Source organism: Scyliorhinus torazame, chromosome 25 (genome assembly GCF_047496885.1).
Source record: "Scyliorhinus torazame isolate Kashiwa2021f chromosome 25, sScyTor2.1, whole genome shotgun sequence".
Lineage (NCBI taxonomy): Eukaryota > Metazoa > Chordata > Chondrichthyes > Carcharhiniformes > Scyliorhinidae > Scyliorhinus > Scyliorhinus torazame.
Window position 1 is genome coordinate 32,543,656 of NC_092731.1, and position 27,088 is coordinate 32,570,743.

Consider the following 27,088-nt stretch of genomic DNA (forward strand, 5'->3'; position numbering starts at 1 on the left):
CAATCTCTTTGAACAAAATCACTGCGCGATCCATCCATTCCTCTACTCCTCGGCATTCCCCTTTAGAATCAGATACTTTAGTTCAATCTGACCACATAGTCCCTTGCAATTCTCCAATACAGGAGCATTGGTGATCACAGCTTTCAGGCAGTCAAATGCCTGTTGAAAGTCCGCTATCCATTGCTGTTTCTTCAGCAATTCCATCAGTGGAGTAATCACGCCACAAAACGTGTTCGATCCAATCCACTCATGCTAAGAAATCGCATTATTTCCCTTTGTCTTGAGGTTAACGGGAACTCCGCAAGGAAAGTGATTCGCGCTTCTCCAAATTCACTTTCGGCTGGGTTCATCACCAAACCCGCCGCCTGAAGTCGATCGAAGACCTCCATACGATGTTTTAAATGTTCTTTCCATGTCTGGAAGTTGAAAATAAAAGCAGATTGTCCCACTTTCTCCATGCAATCCTTCAATGGTGGGACAGGAGAAGAGTCCGCTCTTGTAACTGCATTCACCTTTCTATAGTCCACACACAACCGTTGGGTACCATCTGGTTTAGGTACCATCACTATGGGTGAGCTCCATTGGCTGCAACCCACTTCAATTATGCTATTCTTCAGCATACACTCAATCTCTCTGTTAACCTGTGCCAATTTTAAAGGATTAAGTCTATATGGATGTTGTTCAATAGGAACAGCATTTCCCACATCTACGTCATGTATAGCCATTTTAGTACTTCCCAATTTATCTCTACAAACTTGCCCATGATTTATCAATAACTCTTTCAGGTCAGTTCGTTTTTCCTCTGGAATGTAACTTAACAATTCATCCCAATTTTTAAGAACATCCTCATTTTCCAATTTAATTTGAGGTATGTCAAATTAGCAGTCATCTGGATTTGGTTCGTCACTTTGAGTTAATAAAACCTCCTTTTTCTCTCCTTCCCTTTCAAAGTACCTTTTAAGCATATTCACATGACACACTCGGTGAGTCTTCCTTCTATCTGGTGTTTTTACCACACAATTCACCTCACTTAATTTCCTTTCAATCTGATACGGTCCACAAAACCTAGCTTTTAAAGGCTCCCCTACCACTGGTAACAACACTAAAACTTTATCTCCACTGGCAAAACTACAAACTTTGGATTTCTTGTCTGCTACCCGTTTCATCACATTTTGTGCAACTTTCAAATGTTGTCTAGCCAATTCACCTGCTCTATTTAATCGTTCCCTAAAATTTGACACATAATCCAATAGTGTAATTTCCGATTTCTCACCCACCAATTTTTCCTTAATCAATTTAAGTGGTCCTCTTACCTCATGACCAAAAATGAGTTCAAAAGGACTAAATTTGGTAGACTCATGAGGTGCATCCCTAATTGCAAACAATACGAATGGAATTCCTTTATCCCAATCCTCTGGATAATCTTGGCAATCCTCAGCATTGTCTTTAATGTCTGATGCCACCTTTCCAACGCTCCCTGCGATTCTGGATGGTACGCAGTTGATTTAAATTGTTTTAATCCTAAGCTATCCATAACTTCTTTGAATAACTTTGAAGTAACATTCGTTCTTTGATCCAATTGAATTTCTGTGGGTCATCCATATCGAGGAAAGAATTTAAGTAACTTCTCCACAATCCTTTTAGCTGGAATATTACGTACTGGAATGGCGTTGGGAAACCATGTAGACACATCCATTACAGTCAAAAGATATTGATTCCCACTTTTTGTTTTAGGAAGAGGTCCGACACAATCGATTAGGACCCTTGTAAAAGGTTCCTCAAATGCTGGAATGGGTATTAAGGGCACTGGTTTTATCACTGCTTGAGGTTTCCCTATCACTTGACATGTGTGACATGATTGACAAAATTTAACTACATCTTTATGTAGTCCAGGCCAATAAAACTGTTTCTGGATTTTAGCTTGAGTTTTCCTTATCGCCAAATGACCTCCCACTGGTACCTCGTGTGCAACTCGCAACACCTCCTTTCTATACCCTACCGGCAATACTACTTGATTAACTTCTGCCCACTTTTCATCCGCCTGCATATGTACAGGTCTCCATTTTCTCATCAAGACATCACTTTTATGGTAATAACACTCTGGTATACTCTCAGATTCCTCTTCCGTATATGCTCTCTGATTTATCCGTTTCATTTCTACATCTTTCTGTTGTAACTCCGCCAATTTTCCTGAACTAAAAATATCCGCCTCATCCTCCACCTGGTCTTGTTCTTTTTCAACCATCTGATCAAAAATCGTTTCTGATAATTGCACTTCAACTTCATCTTCACTCCTTGATTTCTCCTCTTATCTTAACCTGTGACTTTGTGACCTTGTTACTACACAATCCGGAAAAATTCCAGGATATTCGTCCTTCAACACTTCAGTTGACTGATTTTCCACTGGCTTATCAACCAAGTAGGCATCACTCCTGCCTGCGATCCAGCTATATCATTACCCAAGATAAACTGTATTCCTGGACAAGATAGTTTATCTACTACTCCTACTACTACTTCACCACTCTTCACTGGACTTTCCAACCTTACCTTATATAATGGAACGCTACTCCTCTCACCCTGAATTCCACAAATCACCACCTTTTCTGGCAACATTCTTCCCAAACTACATAATTCCTCATCTCTTACCATTAAAGATTGACTAGCCCCTGTATCTCTTAAAATTGTGACTTCTTTACCTGCTCCTCCTGATACACATGAGTAAACTTTACCCACACAAGTAAATTCTTTAAAGACGTCTGGCACCTTCTTAACAATTACTTCTTGAACAGGCTGTACAATCGTTTGCACCTCCTTCGCTTCCCTTGGGCTTTCCTTTACCACTCTAACAAACCCCACTGTCTTATCCTGTTTTACCACATCAGCCTTCCCAGTGTTTTTCTTCAACCACCAACACTGTGATTTTACATGGCCTAGTTTATTACAGTGAAAACATCTGAAACTTTTCATTTCTTTTCCACCCTCCTGGATTTATTTTTTAATCTGAGGTACACTCTCTTTATTATCTCCCATCAGATCACCTTTACCTTTACCACTTGAGTATTTCTCATGTCCCCAGTTTCTATCCCTCACCGGCTGAAACTGATGTCGGAAACCAATCTTTGATTGATGAACTAATTCATAATCATCTGCCATTTCCGCTGCTAATCTCGCAGTTTTAACCCTCTGTTCTTCCACATGAGTTCTCACTGCATCAGGAATTGAATTTTTAAACTCCTCCAAAAGTATAATTTTTCTGAGAGCTTCATACGTTTGGTCTATTTTCAAAGCCCTTATCCACCTATCAAAATTACTCTGTTTGAGCCTTTCAAACTCCATGTATGTTTGACCAAATTCTTTCCTCAAATTTGTAAACCTTTGTCTGTAAGCTTCAGGCACTAGCTCATATGCAATTAAGATGGATTTCTTCACCTCCTCATACGTTCCAGATACCTCCTCCGGTAGTGATGCAAACACTTCACTAGCTCTACCTACCAGCTTTGTTTGAATCAGTAATACCCACATGTCCTGTGGCCATTTCATTTGTTTAGCTACCTTCTCAAATGAAATGAAAAAGGCTTCCACTTCCTTCTCGTCAAACCTTGGCAATGCTTGGACATATTTAAATAGATCCCCACCAAGCCTTCGACTATGACACTCTTTCTCACTATCCTCATTATCATCCAACTGTACGTTTCCCTTTACGTCTGCCAATTTTAACTAATTGTCATGTTTCATGGCCATTTTCTGAAGTTCAAACCCCCTCTCTTTATCTTTTTCCCTGATCTGTATCTCCCTTTCTTTTTCTTTTTGTTCTGCTAGGGCTATTCTTTCTTTTCTCCTTTCTTCTCTCCTTTTCTTTTTCCTCTCTCTCTCTTTCTCTTTCTCTTTCCTCTCTCTCTCTTTCTCTTTCTTTTTCCTCTCTCTCTCTTTCTCTTTCTTTTTCCTCTCTCTCTCTTTCTCTTTCTTTTTCCTCTCTCTCACTCTCGTATGCCAGCCGCTTTAATTCTTTCTCATGTTCCATTTGTTTAATTTGCAACTGAATTTTTGCCATTTCCAATGAGTCAAACTCTATCTCAGGCAACTTTAAATGCTTAACCACCGCCATAATTACCTCACCTTTTCGCATTTTGTCAGGTAATGTTAACTGCAATGTTCTTGTCAAATCTAACAGTCTGCTTTTAGTCTCTGTCCGTAAAGTACCACGTGTAACATTCACCACCCCCAAAAACTTCTGAGCCTCTGAAAGAGCCATTGTCCACAACACTCTCCCCACTTAAACTAAAATACCACACCGGAAAAGCAACAATCCTTCACTGTCTTTAAGTTCACAAAAGCCAATCCAATAGAACATAGAACATAGAACATTACAGCGCAGTACAGGCCTTTCGGACCTCGATGTTGTGCCGACCTGTGAAACCACTCTAAAGCCCATCTACACTATTCCCTTATCGTCCATATGTCTATCTAATGACCATTTGAATGCCCTTAGTGTTGGCGAGTCCACTACTGTTGCAGGCAGGGCATTCTACGCCCTTACTACTCTCTGAGTAAAGAACCTACCTCTGTCATCTGTCCTATATCTATCTCCCCTCAATTTAAAGCTATGTCCCCTCGTGCTGGACATCACCATCCGAGGAAAAAGGCTCTCACTGTGCACCCTATCCAATCCTCTGATCATCTTGTATGCCCCAATTAAGTCACCTCTTAACCTTCTTCTCTCTAACGAAAACAGCCTCAAGTCCCTCAGCCTTTCCTCATAAGATCTTCCCTCCATAACAGGCAACATCCTGGTAAATCTCCTCTGCACCCTTTCCAATACTTCCACATCCTTCCTATAATGTAGCGACCAGAATTGCACGCAATACTCCAAATGCGGCCGCACCAGAGTTTTGTACAGCTGCAATATGACCTTGTGGCTCCGAAACTTAATCCCTCAACCAATAAAAGCTAACACACCGTACGCCGTCTTAACAACCCTCTCAACCTGGGTGGCAACTTTCAGGGATCTATGTACATGGACACCGAGATCTCTCTGCTCATCCACACTGCCAAGAATCTTACCATTAGTCCAGTACTCTGTCGTCCTGTTATTCCTTCCAAAATGAATCACCTCACACTTTGCTGCATTAAACTCCATTTGCCACCTCTCAGCCCAGCGCTGCAGCTTATCTATGTCCCTCTGTAACTTGTAACATCCTTCCGCACTGTCCACAACTCCACCGACTTTAGTGTCATCTGCAAATTTACTCACCCATCCTTCTACACCATCCTCCAGGTCATTTATAAAAATGAGAAACAGCAGTGGCCCCAAAACAGAACCTTGTGGTACACCACTAATAACTGGACTCCAGTCTGAACATTTCCCATCAACCACCACCCTTTGTCTTCTTCCAGCTAGCCAATTTCTGATCCAAACTGCTAAATCACCCTGAATCCCATGCCTCCGTATTTTCTGCAGTAGCCTACCATGGGGAACCTTATCGAACGCTTTACTGAAATCCATATACACCACATCAACTGCTTTACCCTCATCCACCTGTTTGGTCACCTTCTCAAAGAACTCAATAAGGTTTGTGAGGCATGACCTACCCTTCACAAAACCGTGTTGACTATCTCTAATCAAATTATTCCTTTCCAGATGATTATACATCCTCTCTCTTATAAACCTTTCCAAGATTTTGTCCACAACAGAAGTAAGGCTCACTGGTCTATAGTTACCGGGGTTGTCTCTACTCCCCTTTTTGAACAAAGCAACAACATTTGCTATCCTCCAGTCTTCTGGCACTATTCCTGTCGACAAAGATGACTTGAAGATCAAAGCCAAAGGCTCAGCAATCTCCTCCCTAGCTTCCCAGAGAATCCTAGGATAAATCCCATCCGGCCAAGGGGACTTATCTATTTTCACACGTTCCAGAATTGCTAACACCTCCTCCTTATGAACCTCAAGCCCTTCTAGTCGAGTAGCCTGAATTTCAGTATTCTCCTCGACAACATTGTCTTTTTCCTGTGTGAATACTGATGAAAAGTATTCATTTAGCACCTCTCCTAACTCCTCGGACTCCAAGCACAACTTCCCACTACTGTCCTTGACTGGCCCTACTCTTACCCAATCATTCGTTTATTCCTGACATATCTATAGACTTTTATCCCCCTCAAGCCCCCAATTGTTATGGGCGAGGCATTTCCAGAACCCCAAATTTTATCATGGAGTTCAACCAACCTCTCCCTTTAATGGATTTGTTGCTTTTCCTAGCATGCGGCTTGTTCCCTAGGAGTGGGATTACAATTATGGACACGTGGGTTTTTAAATACAAAAGACTGTTTATTCCATGAACTCAACTTAACATCTTAAATAAACATTGGATCTCTTAACACCCCTTACTCCAAAGATAACTCAGAAAATATTGCAACAGTAAATAATTCCTTAAAATGTTCCTTCAAACTTCCAAGAGACTTAACACCTTTCAACAAAATCACATCAGGTTAAAGGCTTTACTTTAAATCACCCAAATGATCCAGAGATAGTCTTTCATGGCAGAGATCCAGCTCACTGCAAAACACAGACACACACCCAGCTCTTTTCAAACTGCAAAACTAAACTGCAAAATGGCTGACCTGAGCTCAGCCCCACCCACTCTCTGGAATCACTGTTTTCTTAAAGGTACATTGCTTAAACATCCATGTCTTAACGGTACTCTCGCATGACAATAGAAACACATGGCCAGGGGCATTACAAACTCAAACTGCCACCATGGGACTATATCCAGGCTGGATACTCAGGAAGGGTACAGACCTAACCTGTGTTGTGCTATGCTTTCAGACCAGGAATCCAGGAACATATCCTTGTTCCCGATCCCCAACGTGGGGTCCACACGGAGCACTGGGAGCTCTATATTTAAACTCAACCCACAGTGATCACTTGAACTGTGAGAGGCGGACATAATCGGTGATGCCCTTGTAAACCTGGTCTGGAAATGATTTTGAACCATGGAACATGATGTGAAGCACTGCTCACAATGAAGGGAGACAATTCAGGAGGCAGTCTATTCTGAGAATTTGAGTTGAAGGTTTTGCCAGGACACTGCCATGAGATTGTTAATAGCATCGTGGAGTAGTGGTTAGCACAGCTGCCTTATAGCTCCAGGGTCCCAGGTTTAATTCCGACCTCAAGTGACTGCCTGTGGGGAGTCTTTACATTCACCCCGTGTCTGCGCGGGTTTCCTCCGGGTGCTCCGGTTTCCTCCCACAGTCCAAAGACGTGCAGGATCGGTGGATTGGCCATGCCAAATTGCCCAGAGTTCCCAAAAAGGTTAGGAGGGGTTATTGGGATAGGGTGCAAGTGTGGGTTTAAGTGGGTCGGTGCAGACTCGATGGGCCGAACGGCCTCCTTCTGCACTGTATGTTCTATTTATTGCGGTGTTGTTTACTGCAATGTGGTTCACTGAAGTGTTGTTTACTGCAGTGTTACTTACTGTGTTGTTGTTTACTGCAGTGCTGTTTAATGCAGTGTTGTTTAATGCAGCATTGTTTACTACAGTGTTATTTACTGCAGTGTTGTTTACTGCATTGTTGTTTAATGCAGTGTTGTTTATTGCAGTGTTATTTACTGTGTGTTGTTTACGGTGTTATTTATTGCAGTGTTGTTTACTGCAGTGTTGTTTATTGCCGTGTTGTTTATTGCCGTGTTGTTTACTGCAGTGTTGTTTATTGCCGTGTTGTTTACTGCAGTGTTGTTTATTGCAGTGTTGTTTATTGCAGTGTTGTTTATTGCAGTGTTGTTTATTGCCGTGTTGTTTACTGCAGTGTTGTTTATTGCAGTGTTGTTTATTGCAGTGTTGTTTATTGCAGTGTTGTTTATTGCAGTGTTGTTTATTGCCGTGTTGTTTACTGCAGTGTTGTTTATTGCCGTGTTGTTTATTGCAGTGTTGTTTACTGTGGTGTTGTTTACTGTGGTGTTGTTTACTGCAGTGTTGTTTAATGCAGTATTGTTTACTGCAGTGTTGTTTATTGCCGTGTTGTTTACTGCAGTGCTGTTTATTGCCGTGTTGTTTATTGCAGTGTTGTTTACTGTGGTGTTGTTTACTATGGTGTTATTTATTGCAGTGTTATTTACTGTGGTGTTGTTTACTGCAGTGCTGTTTACTGTGGTGTTATTTATTGCAGTGTTGTTTACTGTGGTGTTGTTTACTGCAGTGCTGTTTAATGCAGTGTTGTTTAATGCAGCATTGTTCACTACAGTGTTATTTACTGCAGTGTTGTTTAATGCAGTGTTGTTTATTGCAGTGTTGTTTATTGCAGTGTTGTTTATTGCAGTGTTGTTTAATGCCGTGTTGTTTATTGCCGTGTTGTTTACTGCAGTGTTGTTTATTGCAGTGTTGTTTACTGTGGTGTTGTTTACTGCAGTGTTGTTTAATGCAGTATTGTTTACTGCAGTGTTATTTACTGTGGTGTTGTTTACTGCAGTGTTGTTTACTGCAGTGTTGTTTATTGCCGTGTTGTTTATTGCCATGTTGTTTACTGCAGTGTTGTTTATTGCAGTGTTATTTACTGTGGTGTTGTTTACTGCAGTGTTGTTTATTGCAGTGTTGTTTACTGTGGTGTTGTTTACTGCAGTGTTGTTTATTGCAGTGTTGTTTACTGTGGTGTTGTTTACTGCAGTGTTGTTTAATGCAGTATTGTTTACTGCAGTGTTATTTACGGCAGTGTTGTTTACTGCATTGTTGTTCAATGCAGTGTTGTTTATTGCAGTGTTATTTACTGTGTGTTGTTTACTGTGGTGTTGTTTATTGCAGTGTTGTTTATTGCAGTGTTGTTTACTGCAGTGTTGTTTACTGTGGTGTTGTTTACTGCAGTGTTGTTTATTGCAGTGTTGTTTATTGCCGTGTTATTTACTGTGTGTTGTTTATTGCGGTGTTGTTTACTGCAGTGTTGTTTATTGCAGTGTTGTTTATTGCAGTGTTGTTTATTGCCGTGTTGTTTATTGCAGTGTTGTTTATTGCAGTGTTGTTTATTGCCGTGTTGTTTACTGCCGTGTTGTTTATTGCCATGTTGTTTATTGCAGTGTTGTTTATTGCCTTGTTGTTTATTGCAGTGTTGTTTACTGCAGTGTTGTTTATTGCCGTGTTGTTTATTGCCGTGTTGTTTACTGCAGTGTTGTTTACTGCAGTGGTGTTTACTGTGGTGTTGTTTATTGCAGTGCTGTTTATTGCAGTGTTGTTTATTGCCGTGTTGTTTACTGCCGTGTTGTTTATTGCCGTGTTGTTTATTGCAGTGTTGTTTATTGCCGTGTTGTTTATTGCAGTGTTGTTTATTGCAGTGTTGTTTGCTGTGGTGTTGTTTATTGCAGTGTTGTTTATTGCCGTGTTGTTTACTGCAGTGTTGTTCACTGCAGTGTTGTTTACTGCAGTGTTGTTTATTGCAGTGTTGTTTATTGCCGTGTTGTTTACAGCAGTGTTGTTTACTATGGTGTTATTTATTGCAGTGTTGTTTATTGCGGTGTTGTTTACTGCAGTGTTGTTTATTGCCATGTTGTTTATTGCCGTGTTGTTTACTGTGGTGTTTATTGCAGTGTTGTTTACTGCGGTGTTGTTTACTGCAGTGTTGTTTACTATGGTGTTATTTATTGTAGTGTTGTTTAATGCGGTGTTGTTTACTGCAGTGTTGTTTATTGCCATGTTGTTTATTGCCGTGTTGTTTACTGCAGTGTTGTTTATTGCAGTGTTGTTTACAGCAGTGTTGTTTACAGCAGTGTTGTTTACTGTGGTGTTGTTTATTGCCGTGTTGTTTACTGCAGTGTTGTTTACTGCCGTGTTGTTTACTGCAGTGTTGTTTATTGCCGTGTTGTTTACTGCAGTGTTGTTTACTGCCGTGTTGTTTATTGCCGTGTTGTTTACTGCCGTGTTGTTTACTGCAGTGTTGTTTACTGTGGTGTTGTTTATTGCAGTGTTGTTTACTGCAGTGTTGTTTATTGCAGTGTTGTTTATTGCCATGTTGTTTACTGCAGTGTTGTTTATTGCAGTGTTATTTACTGTGGTGTTGTTTACTGCAGTGTTGTTTATTGCAGTGTTGTTTACTGTGGTGTTGTTTACTGCAGTGTTGTTTATTGCAGTGTTGTTTACTGTGGTGTTGTTTACTGCAGTGTTGTTTAATGCAGTATTGTTTACTGCAGTGTTATTTACGGCAGTGTTGTTTACTGCATTGTTGTTCAATGCAGTGTTGTTTATTGCAGTGTTATTTACTGTGTGTTGTTTACTGTGGTGTTGTTTATTGCAGTGTTGTTTATTGCAGTGTTGTTTACTGCAGTGTTGTTTACTGTGGTGTTGTTTACTGCAGTGTTGTTTATTGCAGTGTTGTTTATTGCCGTGTTATTTACTGTGTGTTGTTTATTGCGGTGTTGTTTACTGCAGTGTTGTTTATTGCAGTGTTGTTTATTGCAGTGTTGTTTATTGCCGTGTTGTTTATTGCAGTGTTGTTTATTGCAGTGTTGTTTATTGCCGTGTTGTTTACTGCCGTGTTGTTTATTGCCATGTTGTTTATTGCAGTGTTGTTTATTGCCTTGTTGTTTATTGCAGTGTTGTTTACTGCAGTGTTGTTTATTGCCGTGTTGTTTATTGCCGTGTTGTTTACTGCAGTGTTGTTTACTGCAGTGGTGTTTACTGTGGTGTTGTTTATTGCAGTGCTGTTTATTGCAGTGTTGTTTATTGCCGTGTTGTTTACTGCCGTGTTGTTTATTGCCGTGTTGTTTATTGCAGTGTTGTTTATTGCCGTGTTGTTTATTGCAGTGTTGTTTATTGCAGTGTTGTTTGCTGTGGTGTTGTTTATTGCAGTGTTGTTTATTGCCGTGTTGTTTACTGCAGTGTTGTTTACTGCAGTGTTGTTTACTGCAGTGTTGTTTATTGCAGTGTTGTTTATTGCCGTGTTGTTTACAGCAGTGTTGTTTACTATGGTGTTATTTATTGCAGTGTTGTTTATTGCGGTGTTGTTTACTGCAGTGTTGTTTATTGCCATGTTGTTTATTGCCGTGTTGTTTACTGTGGTGTTTATTGCAGTGTTGTTTACTGCGGTGTTGTTTACTGCAGTGTTGTTTACTATGGTGTTATTTATTGTAGTGTTGTTTAATGCGGTGTTGTTTACTGCAGTGTTGTTTATTGCCATGTTGTTTATTGCCGTGTTGTTTACTGCAGTGTTGTTTATTGCAGTGTTGTTTACAGCAGTGTTGTTTACAGCAGTGTTGTTTACTGTGGTGTTGTTTATTGCCGTGTTGTTTACTGCAGTGTTGTTTACTGCCGTGTTGTTTACTGCAGTGTTGTTTATTGCCGTGTTGTTTACTGCAGTGTTGTTTACTGCCGTGTTGTTTATTGCCGTGTTGTTTACTGCCGTGTTGTTTACTGCAGTGTTGTTTACTGTGGTGTTGTTTATTGCAGTGTTGTTTACTGTGGTGTTGTTTATTGCAGTGTTGTTTATTGCCGTGTTGTTTATTGCCGTGTTGTTTACTGCAGTGTTGTTTATTGCAGTGTTGTTTATTGCAGTGTTGTTTACTGCAGTGTTGTTTATTGCCATGTTGTTTATTGCAGTGTTGTTTACTGTGGTGTTGTTTATTGCAGTGTTGTTTACTGCAGTGTTGTTTATTGCAGTGTTGTTTATTGCAGTGTTGTTTACTGCAGTGTTGTTTATTGCCATGTTGTTTATTGCAGTGTTGTTTATTGCAGTGTTGTTTACTGCAGTGTTGTTTATTGCAGTGTTGTTTATTGCAGTGTTGTTTAATGCAGTGTTGTTTATTGCCATGTTGTTTATTGCAGTGTTGTTTATTGCCGTGTTGTTTATTGCAGTGTTGTTTACTGTGGTGTTGTTTATTGCAGTGTTGTTTATTGCCGTGTTGTTTACTGCCGTGTTGTTTATTGCAGTGTTGTTTATTGCAGTGTTGTTTAGTGCCGTGTTGTTTACTGCCGTGTTGTTTATTGCCGTGTTGTTTATCGCAGTGTTGTTTATTGCCGTGTTGTTTATTGCAGTGTTGTTTACTGCAGTGTTGTTTATTGCCGTGTTGTTTATTGCCGTGTTGTTTACTGCAGTGTTGTTTACTGCAGTGGTGTTTACTGTGGTGTTGTTTATTGCAGTGCTGTTTATTGCAGTGTTGTTTATTGCCGTGTTGTTTACTGCCGTGTTGTTTATTGCCGTGTTGTTTATTGCAGTGTTGTTTATTGCCGTGTTGTTTATTGCAGTGTTGTTTATTGCAGTGTTGTTTGCTGTGGTGTTGTTTATTGCAGTGTTGTTTATTGACGTGTTGTTTACTGCAGTGTTGTTTACTGCAGTGTTGTTTACTGCAGTGTTGTTTATTGCAGTGTTGTTTATTGCCGTGTTGTTTACAGCAGTGTTGTTTACTATGGTGTTATTTATTGCAGTGTTGTTTATTGCGGTGTTGTTTACTGCAGTGTTGTTTATTGCCATGTTGTTTATTGCCGTGTTGTTTACTGTGGTGTTTATTGCAGTGTTGTTTACTGCGGTGTTGTTTACTGCAGTGTTGTTTACTATGGTGTTATTTATTGCAGTGTTGTTTATTGCGGTGTTGTTTACTGCAGTGTTGTTTATTGCCATGTTGTTTACTGCCGTGTTGTTTACTGCAGTGTTGTTTATTGCAGTGTTGTTTACAGCAGTGTTGTTTACTGCAGTGTTGTTTACTATGGTGTTGTTTATTGCCGTGTTGTTTACTGCAGTGTTGTTTACTGCCGTGTTGTTTACTGCAGTGTTGTTTATTGCCGTGTTGTTTACTGCAGTGTTGTTTACTGCCGTGTTGTTTATTGCCGTGTTGTTTACGGCCGTGTTGTTTACTGCAGTGTTGTTTACTGTGGTGTTGTTTATTGCAGTGTTGTTTACTGCAGTGTTGTTTATTGCAGTGTTGTTTATTGCCGTGTTGTTTATTGCCGTGTTGTTTACTGCAGTGTTGTTTATTGCAGTGTTGTTTATTGCAGTGTTGTTTACTGCAGTGTTGTTTATTGCCATGTTATTTATTGCAGTGTTGTTTACTGTGGTGTTGTTTATTGCAGTGTTGTTTACTGCAGTGTTGTTTATTGCCGTGTTGTTTATTGCAGTGTTGTTTATTGCAGTGTTGTTTACTGCAGTGTTGTTTATTGCCATGTTGTTTATTGCAGTGTTGTTTATTGCAGTGTTGTTTACTGCAGTGTTGTTTATTGCAGTGTTGTTTATTGCAGTGTTGTTTACTGCAGTGTTGTTTATTGCCATGTTGTTTATTGCAGTGTTGTTTATTGCCGTGTTGTTTATTGCAGTGTTGTTTACTGTGGTGTTGTTTATTGCAGTGTTGTTTACTGCAGTGTTGTTTATTGCCGTGTTGTTTATTGCAGTGTTGTTTACTGCAGTGTTGTTTATTGCCGTGTTGTTTATTGCCGTGTTGTTTACTGTGGTGTTGTTTATTGCAGTGTTGTTTATAGCAGTGTTGTTTATTGCAGTGTTGTTTATTGCAGTGTTGTTTACTGCAGTGTTGTTTATTGCAGTGTTGTTTACTGCAGTGTTGTTCATTGCAGTGTTGTTTATTGCCGTGTTGTTTATTGCCGTGTTGTTTACTGCAGTGTTGTTTACTGCCGTGTTGTTTATTGCAGTGTTGTTTATTGCAGTGTTGTTTATTGCCATGTTGTTTATTGCAGTGTTGTTTACTGTGGTGTTGTTTACTGCAGTGTTGTTTATTGCCGTGTTGTTTATTGCCGTGTTGTTTATTGCAGTGTTGTTTATTGCAGTGTTGTTTATTGCCGTGTTGTTTATTGCCGTGTTGTTTATTGCAGTGTTGTTTATTGCCGTGTTGTTTATTGCCGTGTTGTTTATTGCCGTGTTGTTTACTGCAGTGTTGTTTACTGCAGTGTTGTTTACTGTGGTGTTGTTTATTGCAGTGTTGTTTACTGCAGTGTTGTTTACTATGGTGTTATTTATTGCAGTGTTGTTTGCTGCGGCGTTGTTTACTGCAGTGTTGTTTACTATGGTGTTATTTATTGCAGTGTTGTTTATTGCAGTGTTGTTTATTGCCATGTTGTTTATTGCAGTGTTGTTTATTGCACTGTTGTTTATTGCCGTGTTGTTTATTGCAGTGTTGTTTACTGTGGTGTTGTTTATTGCAGTGTTGTTTACTGCAGTGTTGTTTATTGCCGTGTTGTTTATTGCAGTGTTGTTTACTGCAGTGTTGTTTACTGCAGTGTTGTTTATTGCAGTGTTGTTTACAGCAGTGTTGTTTACTGCAGTGTTGTTTACTGTGGTGTTGTTTATTGCCGTGTTGTTTACTGCAGTGTTGTTTACTGCCGTGTTGTTTACTGCAGTGTTGTTTATTGCCGTGTTGTTTACTGCAGTGTTGTTTACTGCCGTGTTGTTTATTGCCGTGTTGTTTACTGCCGTGTTGTTTACTGCAGTGTTGTTTACTGTGGTGTTGTTTATTGCAGTGTTGTTTACTGCAGTGTTGTTTATTGCAGTGTTGTTTATTGCCGTGTTGTTTATTGCCGTGTTGTTTACTGCAGTGTTGTTTATTGCAGTGTTGTTTATTGCAGTGTTGTTTACTGCAGTGTTGTTTATTGCCATGTTATTTATTGCAGTGTTGTTTACTGTGGTGTTGTTTATTGCAGTGTTGTTTACTGCAGTGTTGTTTATTGCCGTGTTGTTTATTGCAGTGTTGTTTATTGCAGTGTTGTTTACTGCAGTGTTGTTTATTGCCATGTTGTTTATTGCAGTGTTGTTTATTGCAGTGTTGTTTACTGCAGTGTTGTTTATTGCAGTGTTGTTTATTGCAGTGTTGTTTACTGCAGTGTTGTTTATTGCCATGTTGTTTATTGCAGTGTTGTTTATTGCCGTGTTGTTTATTGCAGTGTTGTTTACTGTGGTGTTGTTTATTGCAGTGTTGTTTACTGCAGTGTTGTTTATTGCCGTGTTGTTTATTGCAGTGTTGTTTACTGCAGTGTTGTTTATTGCCGTGTTGTTTATTGCCGTGTTGTTTACTGTGGTGTTGTTTATTGCAGTGTTGTTTATAGCAGTGTTGTTTATTGCAGTGTTGTTTATTGCAGTGTTGTTTACTGCAGTGTTGTTTATTGCAGTGTTGTTTACTGCAGTGTTGTTCATTGCAGTGTTGTTTATTGCCGTGTTGTTTATTGCCGTGTTGTTTACTGCAGTGTTGTTTACTGCCGTGTTGTTTATTGCAGTGTTGTTTATTGCAGTGTTGTTTATTGCCATGTTGTTTATTGCAGTGTTGTTTACTGTGGTGTTGTTTACTGCAGTGTTGTTTATTGCCGTGTTGTTTATTGCCGTGTTGTTTATTGCAATGTTGTTTATTGCAGTGTTGTTTATTGCCGTGTTGTTTATTGCCGTGTTGTTTATTGCAGTGTTGTTTATTGCCGTGTTGTTTATTGCCGTGTTGTTTATTGCCGTGTTGTTTACTGCAGTGTTGTTTACTGCAGTGTTGTTTACTGTGGTGTTGTTTATTGCAGTGTTGTTTACTGCAGTGTTGTTTACTATGGTGTTATTTATTGCAGTGTTGTTTGCTGCGGCGTTGTTTACTGCAGTGTTGTTTACTATGGTGTTATTTATTGCAGTGTTGTTTATTGCAGTGTTGTTTATTGCCATGTTGTTTATTGCAGTGTTGTTTATTGCACTGTTGTTTATTGCCGTGTTGTTTATTGCAGTGTTGTTTACTGTGGTGTTGTTTATTGCAGTGTTGTTTACTGCAGTGTTGTTTATTGCAGTGTTGTTTACTGTGGTGTTGTTTATTGCAGTGTTGTTTACTGCAGTGTTGTTTATTGCCGTGTTGTTTATTGCAGTGTTGTTTACTGCAGTGTTGTTTATTGCAGTGTTGTTTATTGCAGTGTTGTTTACTGCAGTGTTGTTTATTGCAGTGTTGTTTATTGCCGTGTTGTTTATTGCCGTGTTGTTTACTGTGGTGTTGTTTATTGCAGTGTTGTTTATTGCAGTGTTGTTTATTGCAGTGTTGTTTATTGCAGTGTTGTTTACTGCAGTGTTGTTTATTGCAGTGTTGTTTACTGCAGTGTTGTTCATTGCAGTGTTGTTTATTGCCGTGTTGTTTATTGCCTTGTTGTTTACTGCAGTGTTGTTTACTGCCGTGTTGTTTATTGCAGTGTTGTTTATTGCAGTGTTGTTTATTGCCATGTTGTTTATTGCAGTGTTGTTTACTGTGGTGTTGTTTACTGCAGTGTTGTTTATTGCCTTGTTGTTTATTGCCGTGTTGTTTACTGCAGTGTTGTTTACTGCCGTGTTGTTTATTGCAGTGTTGATTATTGCAGTGTTGTTTATTGCCGTGTTGTTTACTGCCGTGTTGTTTACTGCCGTGTTGTTTATTGCAGTGTTGTTGATTGCCGTGTTGTATATTGCAGTGTTATTTACTGTGGTGTTGTTTACTGCAGTGTTGTTTATTGCCGTGTTGTTTATTGCCGTGTTGTTTATTGCAGTGTTGTTTATTGACGTGTTGTTTACTGCCGTGTTGTTTATTGCAGTGTTGTTGATTGCCGTGTTGTTTATTGCAGTGTTGTTTACTGTGGTGTTGTTTACTGCAGTGTTGTTTATTGCCGTGTTGTTTATTGCCGTGTTGTTTATTGCAGTGTTGTTTATTGACGTGTTGTTTATTGCAGTGTTGTTTATTTCAGTGTTGTTTACTGTGGTGTTGTTTATTGCCGTGTTGTTTATTGCAGTGTTGTTTATTGCAGTGTTGTTTATTGCAGTGTTGTTTATTGCAGTGTTGTTTACTGCAGTGTTGTTTATTGCCGTGTTGTTTATTGCAGTGTTGTTTATTGCCGTGTTGTTTACTGCCGTGTTGTTTACTGCCGTGTTGTTTATTGCCGTGTTGTTTACTGCAGTGTTGTTTACTGCAGTGTTGTTTACTGCAGTGTTGTTTACTGTGGTGTTGTTTATTGCAGTGTTGTTTACTGCAGTGTTGTTTACTATGGTGTTATTTATTGCAGTGTTGTTTACTGCGGTGTTGTTTACTGCTGTGTTGTTTACTATGGTGTTATTTATTGCAGTGTTGTTTACTGCAGTGTTGTTTATTGCCGTGTTGTTTATTGCAGTGTTGTTTACTGCATTGTTGTTTATTGCCGTGTTGTTTATTGCCGTGTTGTTTACTGTGGTGTTGTTTATTGCAGTCTTGTTTATTGCAGTGTTGTTTATTGCAGTGTTGTTTACTGCAGTGTTGTTTATTGCAGTGTTGTTTACTGCAGTGTTGTTCATTGCAGTGTTGTTTATTGCCGTGTTGTTTATTGCCGTGTTGTTTACTGCAGTGTTGTTTACTGCCGTGTTGTTTATTGCAGTGTTGTTTATTGCAGTGTTGTTTATTGCCATGTTGTTTTTTGCAGTGTTGTTTACTGTGGTGTTGTTTACTGCAGTGTTGTTTATTGCCGTGTTGTTTATTGCCGTGTTGTTTATTGCCGTGTTGTTTATTGCAGTGTTGTTTATTGCCGTGTTGTTTATTGCCGTGTTGTTTATTGCAGTGTTGTTTATTGCCGTGTTGTTTATTGCCGTGTTGTTTATTGCCGTGTTGTTTACTGCAGTGTTGTTTACTGCAGTGTTGTTTACTGTGGTGTTGTTTATTGCAGTGTTGTTTACTGCAGTGTTGTTTACTATGGTGTTATTCATTGCAGTGTTGTTTACTGCGGTGTTGTTTACTGCAGTGTTGTTTATTATGGTGTTATTTATTGCAGTGTTGTTTATTGCAGTGTTGTTTATTGCCATGTTGTTTATTGCAGTGTTGTTTATTGCAGTGTTGTTTATTGCCGTGTTGTTTATTGCAGTGTTGTTTACTGCAGTGTTGTTTATTGCCGTGTTGTTTATTGCAGTGTTGTTTACTGCAGTGTTGTTTATTGCAGTGTTGTTTACTGTGGTGTTGTTTATTGCAGTGTTGTTTACTGCAGTGTTGTTTATTGCCGTGTTGTTTACTGTGGTGTTGTTTATTGCAGTGTTGTTTACTGCAGTGTTGTTTATTGCCGTGTTGTTTATTGCAGTGTTGTTTACTGCAGTGTTGTTTATTGCAGTGTTGTTTATTGCAGTGTTGTTTACTGCAGTGTTGTTTATTGCAGTGTTGTTTATTGCCGTGTTGTTTATTGCCGTGTTGTTTACTGTGGTGTTGTTTATTGCAGTGTTGTTTATTGCAGTGTTGTTTATTGCAGTGTTGTTTATTGCAGTGTTGTTTACTGCAGTGTTGTTTATTGCAGTGTTGTTTATTGCCGTGTTGTTTATTGCCGTGTTGTTTACTGCAGTGTTGTTTACTGCCGTGTTGTTTATTGCAGTGTTGTTTATTGCAGTGTTGTTTATTGCCATGTTGTTTATTGCAGTGTTGTTTACTGTGGTGTTGTTTACTGCAGTGTTGTTTATTGCCTTGTTGTTTATTGCCGTGTTGTTTACTGCAGTGTTGTTTACTGCCGTGTTGTTTATTGCAGTGTTGATTATTGCAGTGTTGTTTATTGCCGTGTTGTTTACTGCCGTGTTGTTTACTGCCGTGTTGTTTATTGCAGTGTTGTTGATTGCCGTGTTGTTTATTGCAGTGTTGTTTACTGTGGTGTTGTTTACTGCAGTGTTGTTTATTGCCGTGTTGTTTATTGCCGTGTTGTTTATTGCAGTGTTGTTTATTGACGTGTTGTTTATTGCAGTGTTGTTTATTTCAGTGTTGTTTACTGTGGTGTTGTTTATTGCAGTGTTGTTTATTGCCGTGTTGTTTATTGCAGTGTTGTTTATTGCAGTGTTGTTTATTGCAGTGTTGTTTACTGCAGTGTTGTTTATTGCCGTGTTGTTTATTGCAGTGTTGTTTATTGCCGTGTTGTTTACTGCCGTGTTGTTTACTGCCGTGTTGTTTATTGCCGTGTTGTTTACTGCAGTGTTGTTTACTGCAGTGTTGTTTACTGTGGTGTTGTTTATTGCAGTGTTGTTTACTGCAGTGTTGTTTACTATGGTGTTATTTATTGCAGTGTTGTTTACTGCGGTGTTGTTTACTGCAGTGTTGTTTACTATGGTGTTATTTATTGCAGTGTTGTTTACTGCAGTGTTGTTTATTGCCGTGTTGTTTATTGCAGTGTTGTTTACTGCAGTGTTGTTTATTGCCGTGTTGTTTATTGCCGTGTTGTTTACTGTGGTGTTGTTTATTGCAGTGTTGTTTATTGCAGTGTTGTTTATTGCAGTGTTGTTTACTGCAGTGTTGTTTATTGCAGTGTTGTTTACTGCAGTGTTGTTCATTGCAGTGTTGTTTATTGCCGTGTTGTTTATTGCCGTGTTGTTTACTGCAGTGTTGTTTACTGCCGTGTTGTTTATTGCAGTGTTGTTTATTGCAGTGTTGTTTATTGCCATGTTGTTTATTGCAGTGTTGTTTACTGTGGTGTTGTTTACTGCAGTGTTGTTTATTGCCGTGTTGTTTATTGCCGTGTTGTTTATTGCAGTGTTGTTTATTGCCGTGTTGTTTATTGCAGTGTTGTTTATTGCCGTGTTGTTTATTGCCGTGTTGTTTATTGCAGTGTTGTTTATTGCCGTGTTGTTTATTGCCGTGTTGTTTATTGCCGTGTTGTTTACTGCAGTGTTGTTTACTGCAGTGTTGTTTACTGTGGTGTTGTTTATTGCAGTGTTGTTTACTGCAGTGTTGTTTACTATGGTGTTATTCATTGCAGTGTTGTTTACTGCGGTGTTGTTTACTGCAGTGTTGTTTATTATGGTGTTATTTATTGCAGTGTTGTTTATTGCAGTGTTGTTTGTTGCCATGTTGTTTATTGCAGTGTTGTTTATTGCAGTGTTGTTTATTGCCGTGTTGTTTATTGCAGTGTTGTTTATTGCAGTGTTGTTTACTGCAGTGTTGTTTATTGCCGTGTTGTTTATTGCAGTGTTGTTTACTGCAGTGTTGTTTATTGCAGTGTTGTTTACTGTGGTGTTGTTTATTGCAGTGTTGTTTACTGCAGTGTTGTTTATTGCCGTGTTGTTTATTGCAGTGTTGTTTACTGCAGTGTTGTTTATTGCAGTGTTGTTTATTGCAGTGTTGTTTACTGCATTGTTGTTTATTGCAGTGTTGTTTCTTGCCGTGTTGTTTACTGTGGTGTTGTTTATTGCAGTGTTGTTTATTGCAGTGTTGTTTATTGCAGTGTTGTTTATTGCAGTGTTGTTTACTGCAGTGTTGTTTATTGCCGTGTTGTTTACTGCAGTGTTGTTTACTGCCGTGTTGTTTATTGCAGTGTTGTTTATTGCAGTGTTGTTTATTGCCATGTTGTTTATTGCAGTGTTGTTTACTGTGGTGTTGTTTACTGCAGTGTTGTTTATTGCCGTGTTGTTTATTGCCGTGTTGTTTACTGCAGTGTTGTTTACTGCCGTGTTGTTTATTGCAGTGTTGTTGATTGCCGTGTTGTTTATTGCCGTGTTGTTTACTGCCGTGTTGTTTACTGCCGTGTTGTTTATTGCCGTGTTGTTTATTGCCGTGTTGTTTATTGCCGTGTTGTTTACTGCAGTGTTGTTTATTGCAGTGTTGTTTACTGTGGTGTTGTTTATTGCCGTGTTGTTTATTGCAGTGTTGTTTATTGCCGTGTTGTTTATTGCCGTGTTGTTTATTGCAGTGTTGTTTATTGCAGTGTTGTTTACTGTGGTGTTGTTTATTGCCGTGTTGTTTATTGCAGTGTTGTTTATTGCCGTGTTGTTTATTGCAGTGTTGTTTATTGCCGTGTTGTTTACTGCCGTGTTGTTTACTGCCGTGTTGTTTATTGCCGTGTTGTTTACTGCAGTGTTGTTTACTGCAGTGTTGTTTACTGTGGTGTTGTTTATTGCAGTGTTGTTTACTGCAGCGTTGTTTACTATGGTGTTATTTATTGCAGTGTTGTTTACTGCGGTGTTGTTTACTGCAGTGTTGTTTACTATGGTGTTATTTATTGCAGTGTTGTTTACTGCAGTGTTGTTTATTGCCGTGTTGTTTACTGCAGTGTTGTTTATTGCAGTGTTGTTTACAGCAGTGTTGTTTACTGCAGTGTTGTTTATTGCAGTGTTGTTTATTGCAGTGTTGTTTACTGCAGTGTTGTTTATTGCAGTGTTGTTTATTGCAGTGTTGTTTACTGCAGTGTTTTTTACTGTGGTGTTGTTTACTGCAGTGTTGTTTATTGCCGTGTTGTTTACTGCAGTGTTGTTTATTGCCGTGTTGTTTACTGCCGTGTTGTTTACTGCAGTGTTGTTTACTGTGGTGTTTTTTACTGCAGTGTTGTTTATTGCAGTGTTGTTTATTGCAGTGTTGTTTACTTCAGTGTTGTTTATTGCCATGTTGCTTATTGCAGTGTTGTTTATTGCCGTGTTGTTTATTGCAGTGTTGTTTACTGTGGTGTTGTTTATTGCAGTGTTGTTTACTGCAGTGTTGTTTATTGCCGTGTTGTTTATTGCCGTGTTGTTTACTGTGGTGTTGTTTACTGCAGTGTTGTTTACTGCAGTGTTGTTTATTGCAGTGTTGTTTACTGCCGTGTTGTTTATTGCGGTGTTGTTTACTGCGGTGTTGTTTACTGCAGTGTTGGTTATTGCAGTGTTGTTTACTGCCGTGTTGTTTACTGCAGTGTTGTTTATTGCAGTGTTGTTTATTGCCGTGTTGTTTATTGCAGTGTTGTTTACTGCAGTGTTGTTTACTGCAGTGTTGTTTATTGCAGTGTTGTTTATTGCCGTGTTGTTTACTGCAGTGTTGTTTACTGCAGTGTTGTTTATTGCAGTGTTGTTTATTGCCGTGTTGTTTATTGCCGTGTTGTTTATTGCCATGTTGTTTACTGCCGTGTTGTTTACTGCCGTGTTATTTACTGCCGTGTTGTTTATTGCTGTGTTGTTTATTGCAGTGTTGTTTACTGCAGTGTTGTTTACTGCAGTGTTGTTTATTGCGGTGTTGTTTATTGCCGTGTTGTTTATTGCCGTGTTGTTTACTGCCGTGTTGTTTACTGCCGTGTTGTTTACTGCCGTATTGTTTATTGCTGTGTTGTTTACTGCAGTGTTGTTTACTGCAGTGTTGTTTACTGCTGTATTTACTCAGAGCTTCTTCTAATTTACTAACTCCTGCTGAGAATTAGCCACTTCCTGATGACAATGATGTGCGGCCTTTATTGACACAATGCTGAGTTTTGGCGATGCGAGCACGATCCTAACCCTTAGCTAGTTGCCTCTTACTGTGACAATATCAGTTTTACAGCCCATTTAAAGATGGTTGCTGGTAACAGGGGCTGCCGGATATTAACCAGATTTGTTTAACCCATCAACATCAAGGATCACTGGTCCAATGAGATGACCCTTGTCAAATTGGTTGACTTCAATCTAGTTGGGAATGGGGCCTGATGTCGGTTCTTTTGTGTCTCTTGGAGTGAAAAGGTTCTGCGTTTGATCCCTATTCCAGAGACTCGAGCACAGAATCCAGGTGGACTCACTTCCAATTCAAATTGAAAGGATCAATGTGGGTTGTTGGTTTTGCCGCCCAGCACAGTGAAAGGTTCAGGGTCATCAAACTCTCCCGGTGTGAGCACCGCTTGGGGTTCCAGAAGAGTCAACAAACTCCTTCAACTCTCCCAACGCCAATCAGCAAACAGACTTGCACTTTTTTCCACTGAACACATTCTTGTGGCAAAGGTTTTAACTGAACTCACGTCAATCTTGTGTTTTGCGGAACCGCCTTCATTCCACAGAAATTTTAACTCCATCATCGGGAGCTGATTGCCTGCTCAGATCATCGAGCAGAAAAAAAACAGCCAGAAAAATGGATTGCAGCCTTTTCCCAACTGATTTGTCAAATGTTATTCCATAAACTTCCCCTCTCCATGATTATGAGTTAAAGGGGCTTAAGTTTATGAGGTGTGTGGGGCCTAATTTAACAACCCAGGAGGCTTTCGGAGACAACAATGACGTATCAAAGAGCCTGACGTGAAGGCCTCAACGTCTTGCAAATAGTCTGCAACCTCAGACATATAACTTTTTTACACGTTCTGTGCAGGCTAAAGATTTTTCATTACTTTTCTTTGATTCGAAGCCGGCCAATGAGGTTAAGCGTTGCTGTTATGTTAATGTGGATTACTCACATGTGGCCTCGTTGGTCCTCCTGCTGTACGATTTCTTCACTCGGTAACGCACCACCAGCTCCCCTCTCTCGATCATGGGCTCGAAGGCTTCACTGTGGAGCACAATCAAACAGTGAGAGTAAGTATTGTACCCAGCACCTCATCAAACCAAAACGTTCCCCGGTTGCCAATTTCCCTTGTTTGAGCGAGCGTTTCCAGTACTCAAAGCTTGATCTCCCAGACAGTACACCATTCAAACACCTGGGAAAGAATCAAAGAGGGATTTTAAAAATTGTATTCTCTTTTATTTTCGTTGTACATTTTTGTTTATTAGGCAGAACCCCTGCAGCGCAGACGGAGGCCATTTAGCCCAATAAGACTGCACTGACCCACTGAAAAAGTCCCCTACCCAGGTCCACTCCCTCCCACCCCACCCTCCCCGGCTTGTCCCCACGTCCCCATCTAACCTGCACATCATGGAACACTAAGCGGTAATTTATCACGGCCAATCCACCTAACCTGCACATATTTAGCCTGTGGTAGGAAGCCGGAGCACCCGGAGGAGACCAACGCAGACACGGGGAGAAAGTGCAAACTCTGCACAGACAGTGACCCAGCGAGGAATCGAACCTGGGACCCTGGCGCTGTAAGACAGCAGTGTTAGCCCGGGTCCCTGGCACTGTGAGACAGCACTGATCAGCCGGGTCCCTGGTGCTGTGAGACAGCACAGTTCTGCCGGGTCCCTGGCGCTGTGAGGCAGCAGTGTTAACCCGAGTCCCTGGCGCTATGAGACGGCAGTGTTAACCCGGGTCCCTGGCACTGTGAGACAGCAGTGCTAACCCGAGGCCCTGGCTCTGTGAGGCAGCAGTGTTAACCCGGGTCCATGGCGCTGTGAGGCAACAGTGTTAACCCGGGTCCCTTGCACTGTGAGACAGCAGTGCTAACCCGGGTCCCTGGCACTGTGAGACAGCAGTGTTAACCCGGGTCCCTGGCACTGTGAGACAGCAGTGTTAACTCGGGTCCCTGGCACTGTGAGACAGCAGTGTTAACCCGGGTCCCTGGCGCTGTGAGACAGCAGTGTTAACCCGGTTCCCTCGCGCTGTGAGACAGCAGTGTTAACCCGGTCCCTGGCACTGTGAGACAGCAGTGTTAACCCGGTTCCCTGGCACAGTGAGGCAGCAGTGCTAATCCGGGCCCCTGGCACTGTGAGACAGCAGTGTTAACCCGGGACCCTGGCACAGTGAGGCAGCAGTGCTAATCCGGGCCCCTGGCACTGTGAGGCAGCATTGTTAACCCGGGACCCTGGCAGTGTGAGGCAGCAGTGCTAATCCGGGTCCCTGGCACTGTGAGACAGCAGTGTTAACCCTGGTCCCTGGCACTGTGAGACAGCAGTGTTAACCCGGGTCCCTGGCACTGTGAGACAGCAGTGTTAACCCGGGTCCCTGGCGCTGTGAGACAGCAGTGTTAACCCGGGTCCCTCGCGCTGTGAGACAGCAGTGTTAACCCGGGTCCGTGGCACTGTGAGACAGCAGTGTTAACCCGGTTCCCTGGCACAGTGAGGCAGCAGTGCAAATCCGGGTCCCTGGCACTGTGAGACAGCAGTGTTAACCCGGGTCCCTGGCACTGTGAGACAGCATTGTTAACCCGGGACCCTGGCACTGTGAGACAGCAGTGTTAACCCGGGTCCCTGGCACTGTGAGACAGCATTGTTAACCCGGGACACTGGCACTGTGAGGCAGCAGTGTTAACCTGTGTCCCTGGCACAGTGAGACAGCAGTGTTCACCCGGGTCCCTGGTGCTGTGAGACAGCAGTGTTAACCCGGGTCCCTGGCGCTGTGAGACAGCAGTGTTAACCCGGGTCCCTGGCACTGTGATGCAGCAGTGTTAACCCGGGTCCCTGGCACTGTGAGACAGCAGTGTTAACCCGGGTCCCTGGCACTGTGAGACAGCAGTGTTAACCCGGGTCCCTGGCACTGTGAGACAGCAGTGTTAACCCGGGTCCCTGGCGCTGTGAGACAGCAGTGTTAACGCGGTTCCCTCGCGCTGTGAGACAGCAGTGTTAACCCGGTCCCTGGCACTGTGAGACAGCAGTGTTAACCCGGTTCCCTGGCACAGTGAGGCAGCAGTGCTAATCCGGGCCCTTGGCACTGTGAGACAGCATTGTTAACCCGGTACCCTGGCACTGTGAGGCAGCAGTGCTAACCCGGGTCCCTGGCACTGTGAGACAGCAGTGTTAACCCTGGTCCCTGGCACTGTGAGACAGCAGTGTTAACCCGGGTCCCTGGCACTGTGAGACAGCAGTGTTAACCCGGGTCCCAGGCGCTGTGAGACAGCAGTGTTAACCCGGGTCCCTCGCGCTGTGAGACAGCAGTGTTAACCCGGGTCCGTGGCACTGTGAGACAGCAGTGTTAACCCGGTTCCCTGGCACAGTGAGGCAGCAGTGCAAATCCGGGTCCCTGGCAATGTGAGACAGCAGTGTTAACCCGGGTCCCTGGCACTGTGAGACAGCATTGTTAACCCGGGACCCTGGCACTGTGAGACAGCAGTGTTAACCCGGGTCCCTGGCACTGTGATGCAGCAGTGTTAACCCGGGTCCCTGGCACTGTGAGACAGCAGTGCTAATCCGGGTCCCTGGCACTGTGAGACAGCATTGTTAACCCGGGACCCTTACACTGTGAGACAGCAGTGTTAACCCGGGTCCCTGGCACTGTGAGACAGCAGTGTTAACCCGGGTCTCTGGCTCTGTGAGACAGCAGTGTTAACCCGGGTCCCTGGCACTGTGAGACAGCAGTGTTAACCCGGGTCTCTGGCACTGTGAGACAGCAGTGTTAACCCGGGTCCCTGGCTCTGTGAGACAGCAGTGTTAACCCATGTCCCTGGCACTGTGAGACAGCAGTGTTAACCCGGGTCTCTGGCACTGTGAGACAGCAGTGTTAACCCGGGTCCCTGGCACTGTGAGACAGCAGTGTTAACCCGGGTCCCTGGCACTGTGAGGCAGCAGTGTTAACCCGGGTCCCTGGCACTGTGAGACAGCATTGTTAACCCGGGACCCTGGCACTGTGAGGCAGCAGTGTTAACCCGGGTCCCTGGCACAGTGAGACAGCAGTGCTAACCCGGGTCCCTGGCACTGTGAGACAGCAGTGTTAACCCGGGTCCCTGGCACTGTGAGACAGCAGTGTTAACCCGGGTCCCTGGCACTGTGAGACAGCAGTGTTAACCCGGGTCCCTGGCGCTGTGAGACAGCAGTGTTAACCCGGTTCCCTCGCGCTGTGAGACAGCAGTGTTAACCCAGTCCCTGGCACTGTGAGACAGCAGTGTTAACCCGGTTCCCTGGCACAGTGAGGCAGCAGTGCTAATCCGGGCCCCTGGCACTGTGAGACAGCATTGTTAACCCGGGACCCTGGCACGGTGAGGCAGCAGTGCTAATCCGGGTCCCTGGCACTGTGAGACAGCAGTGTTAACCCTGTTCCCTGGCACTATGAGACAGCAGTGTTAACCCGGGTCCCTGGCACTGTGAGACAGCAGTGTTAACCCGGGTCCCTGGCGCTGTGAGACAGCAGTGTTAACCCGGGTCCCTCGCGCTGTGAGACAGCAGTGTTAACCCGGGTCCGTGGCACTGTGAGACAGCAGTGTTAACCCGGTTCCCTGGCACAGTGAGGCAGCAGTGCAAATCCGGGTCCCTGGCACTGTGAGACAGCAGTGTTAACCCGGGTCCCTGGCACTGTGAGACAGCATTGTTAACCCGGGACCCTGGCACTGTGAGACAGCAGTGTTAACCCGGGTCCCTGGCACTGTGAGACAGCATTGTTAACCCGGGATCCTGGCACTGTGAGGCAGCAGTGTTAACCTGTGTCCCTGGCACAGTGAGACAGCAGTGTTCACCCGGGTCCCTGGTGCTGTGAGACAGCAGTGTTAACCCGGGTCCCTGGCGCTGTGAGACAACAGTGTTAACCCGGGTCCCTGGCACTGTGATGCAGCAGTGTTAACCCGGGTCCCTGGCACTGTGAGACAGCAGTGCTAACCCGGGTCCCTGGCACTGTGAGACAGCATTGTTAACCCGGGTCCCTGGC

At 42.2% G+C, this 27,088-nt stretch overlaps 1 protein-coding gene across 1 annotated transcript in view; it reads right to left on the bottom strand.

Moving 5' to 3' along the window:
• The window catches only part of axl (AXL receptor tyrosine kinase), a 235,568-nt gene that overhangs the window by 48,136 nt on the left and 160,344 nt on the right, over positions 1 to 27,088 (bottom strand). The window contains exon 12 of the mRNA XM_072490274.1: positions 23,040 to 23,131. Coding sequence (XP_072346375.1) covers positions 23,040 to 23,131 — 92 coding nt within the window. The remainder of the gene's footprint in view (positions 1 to 23,039; positions 23,132 to 27,088) is intronic.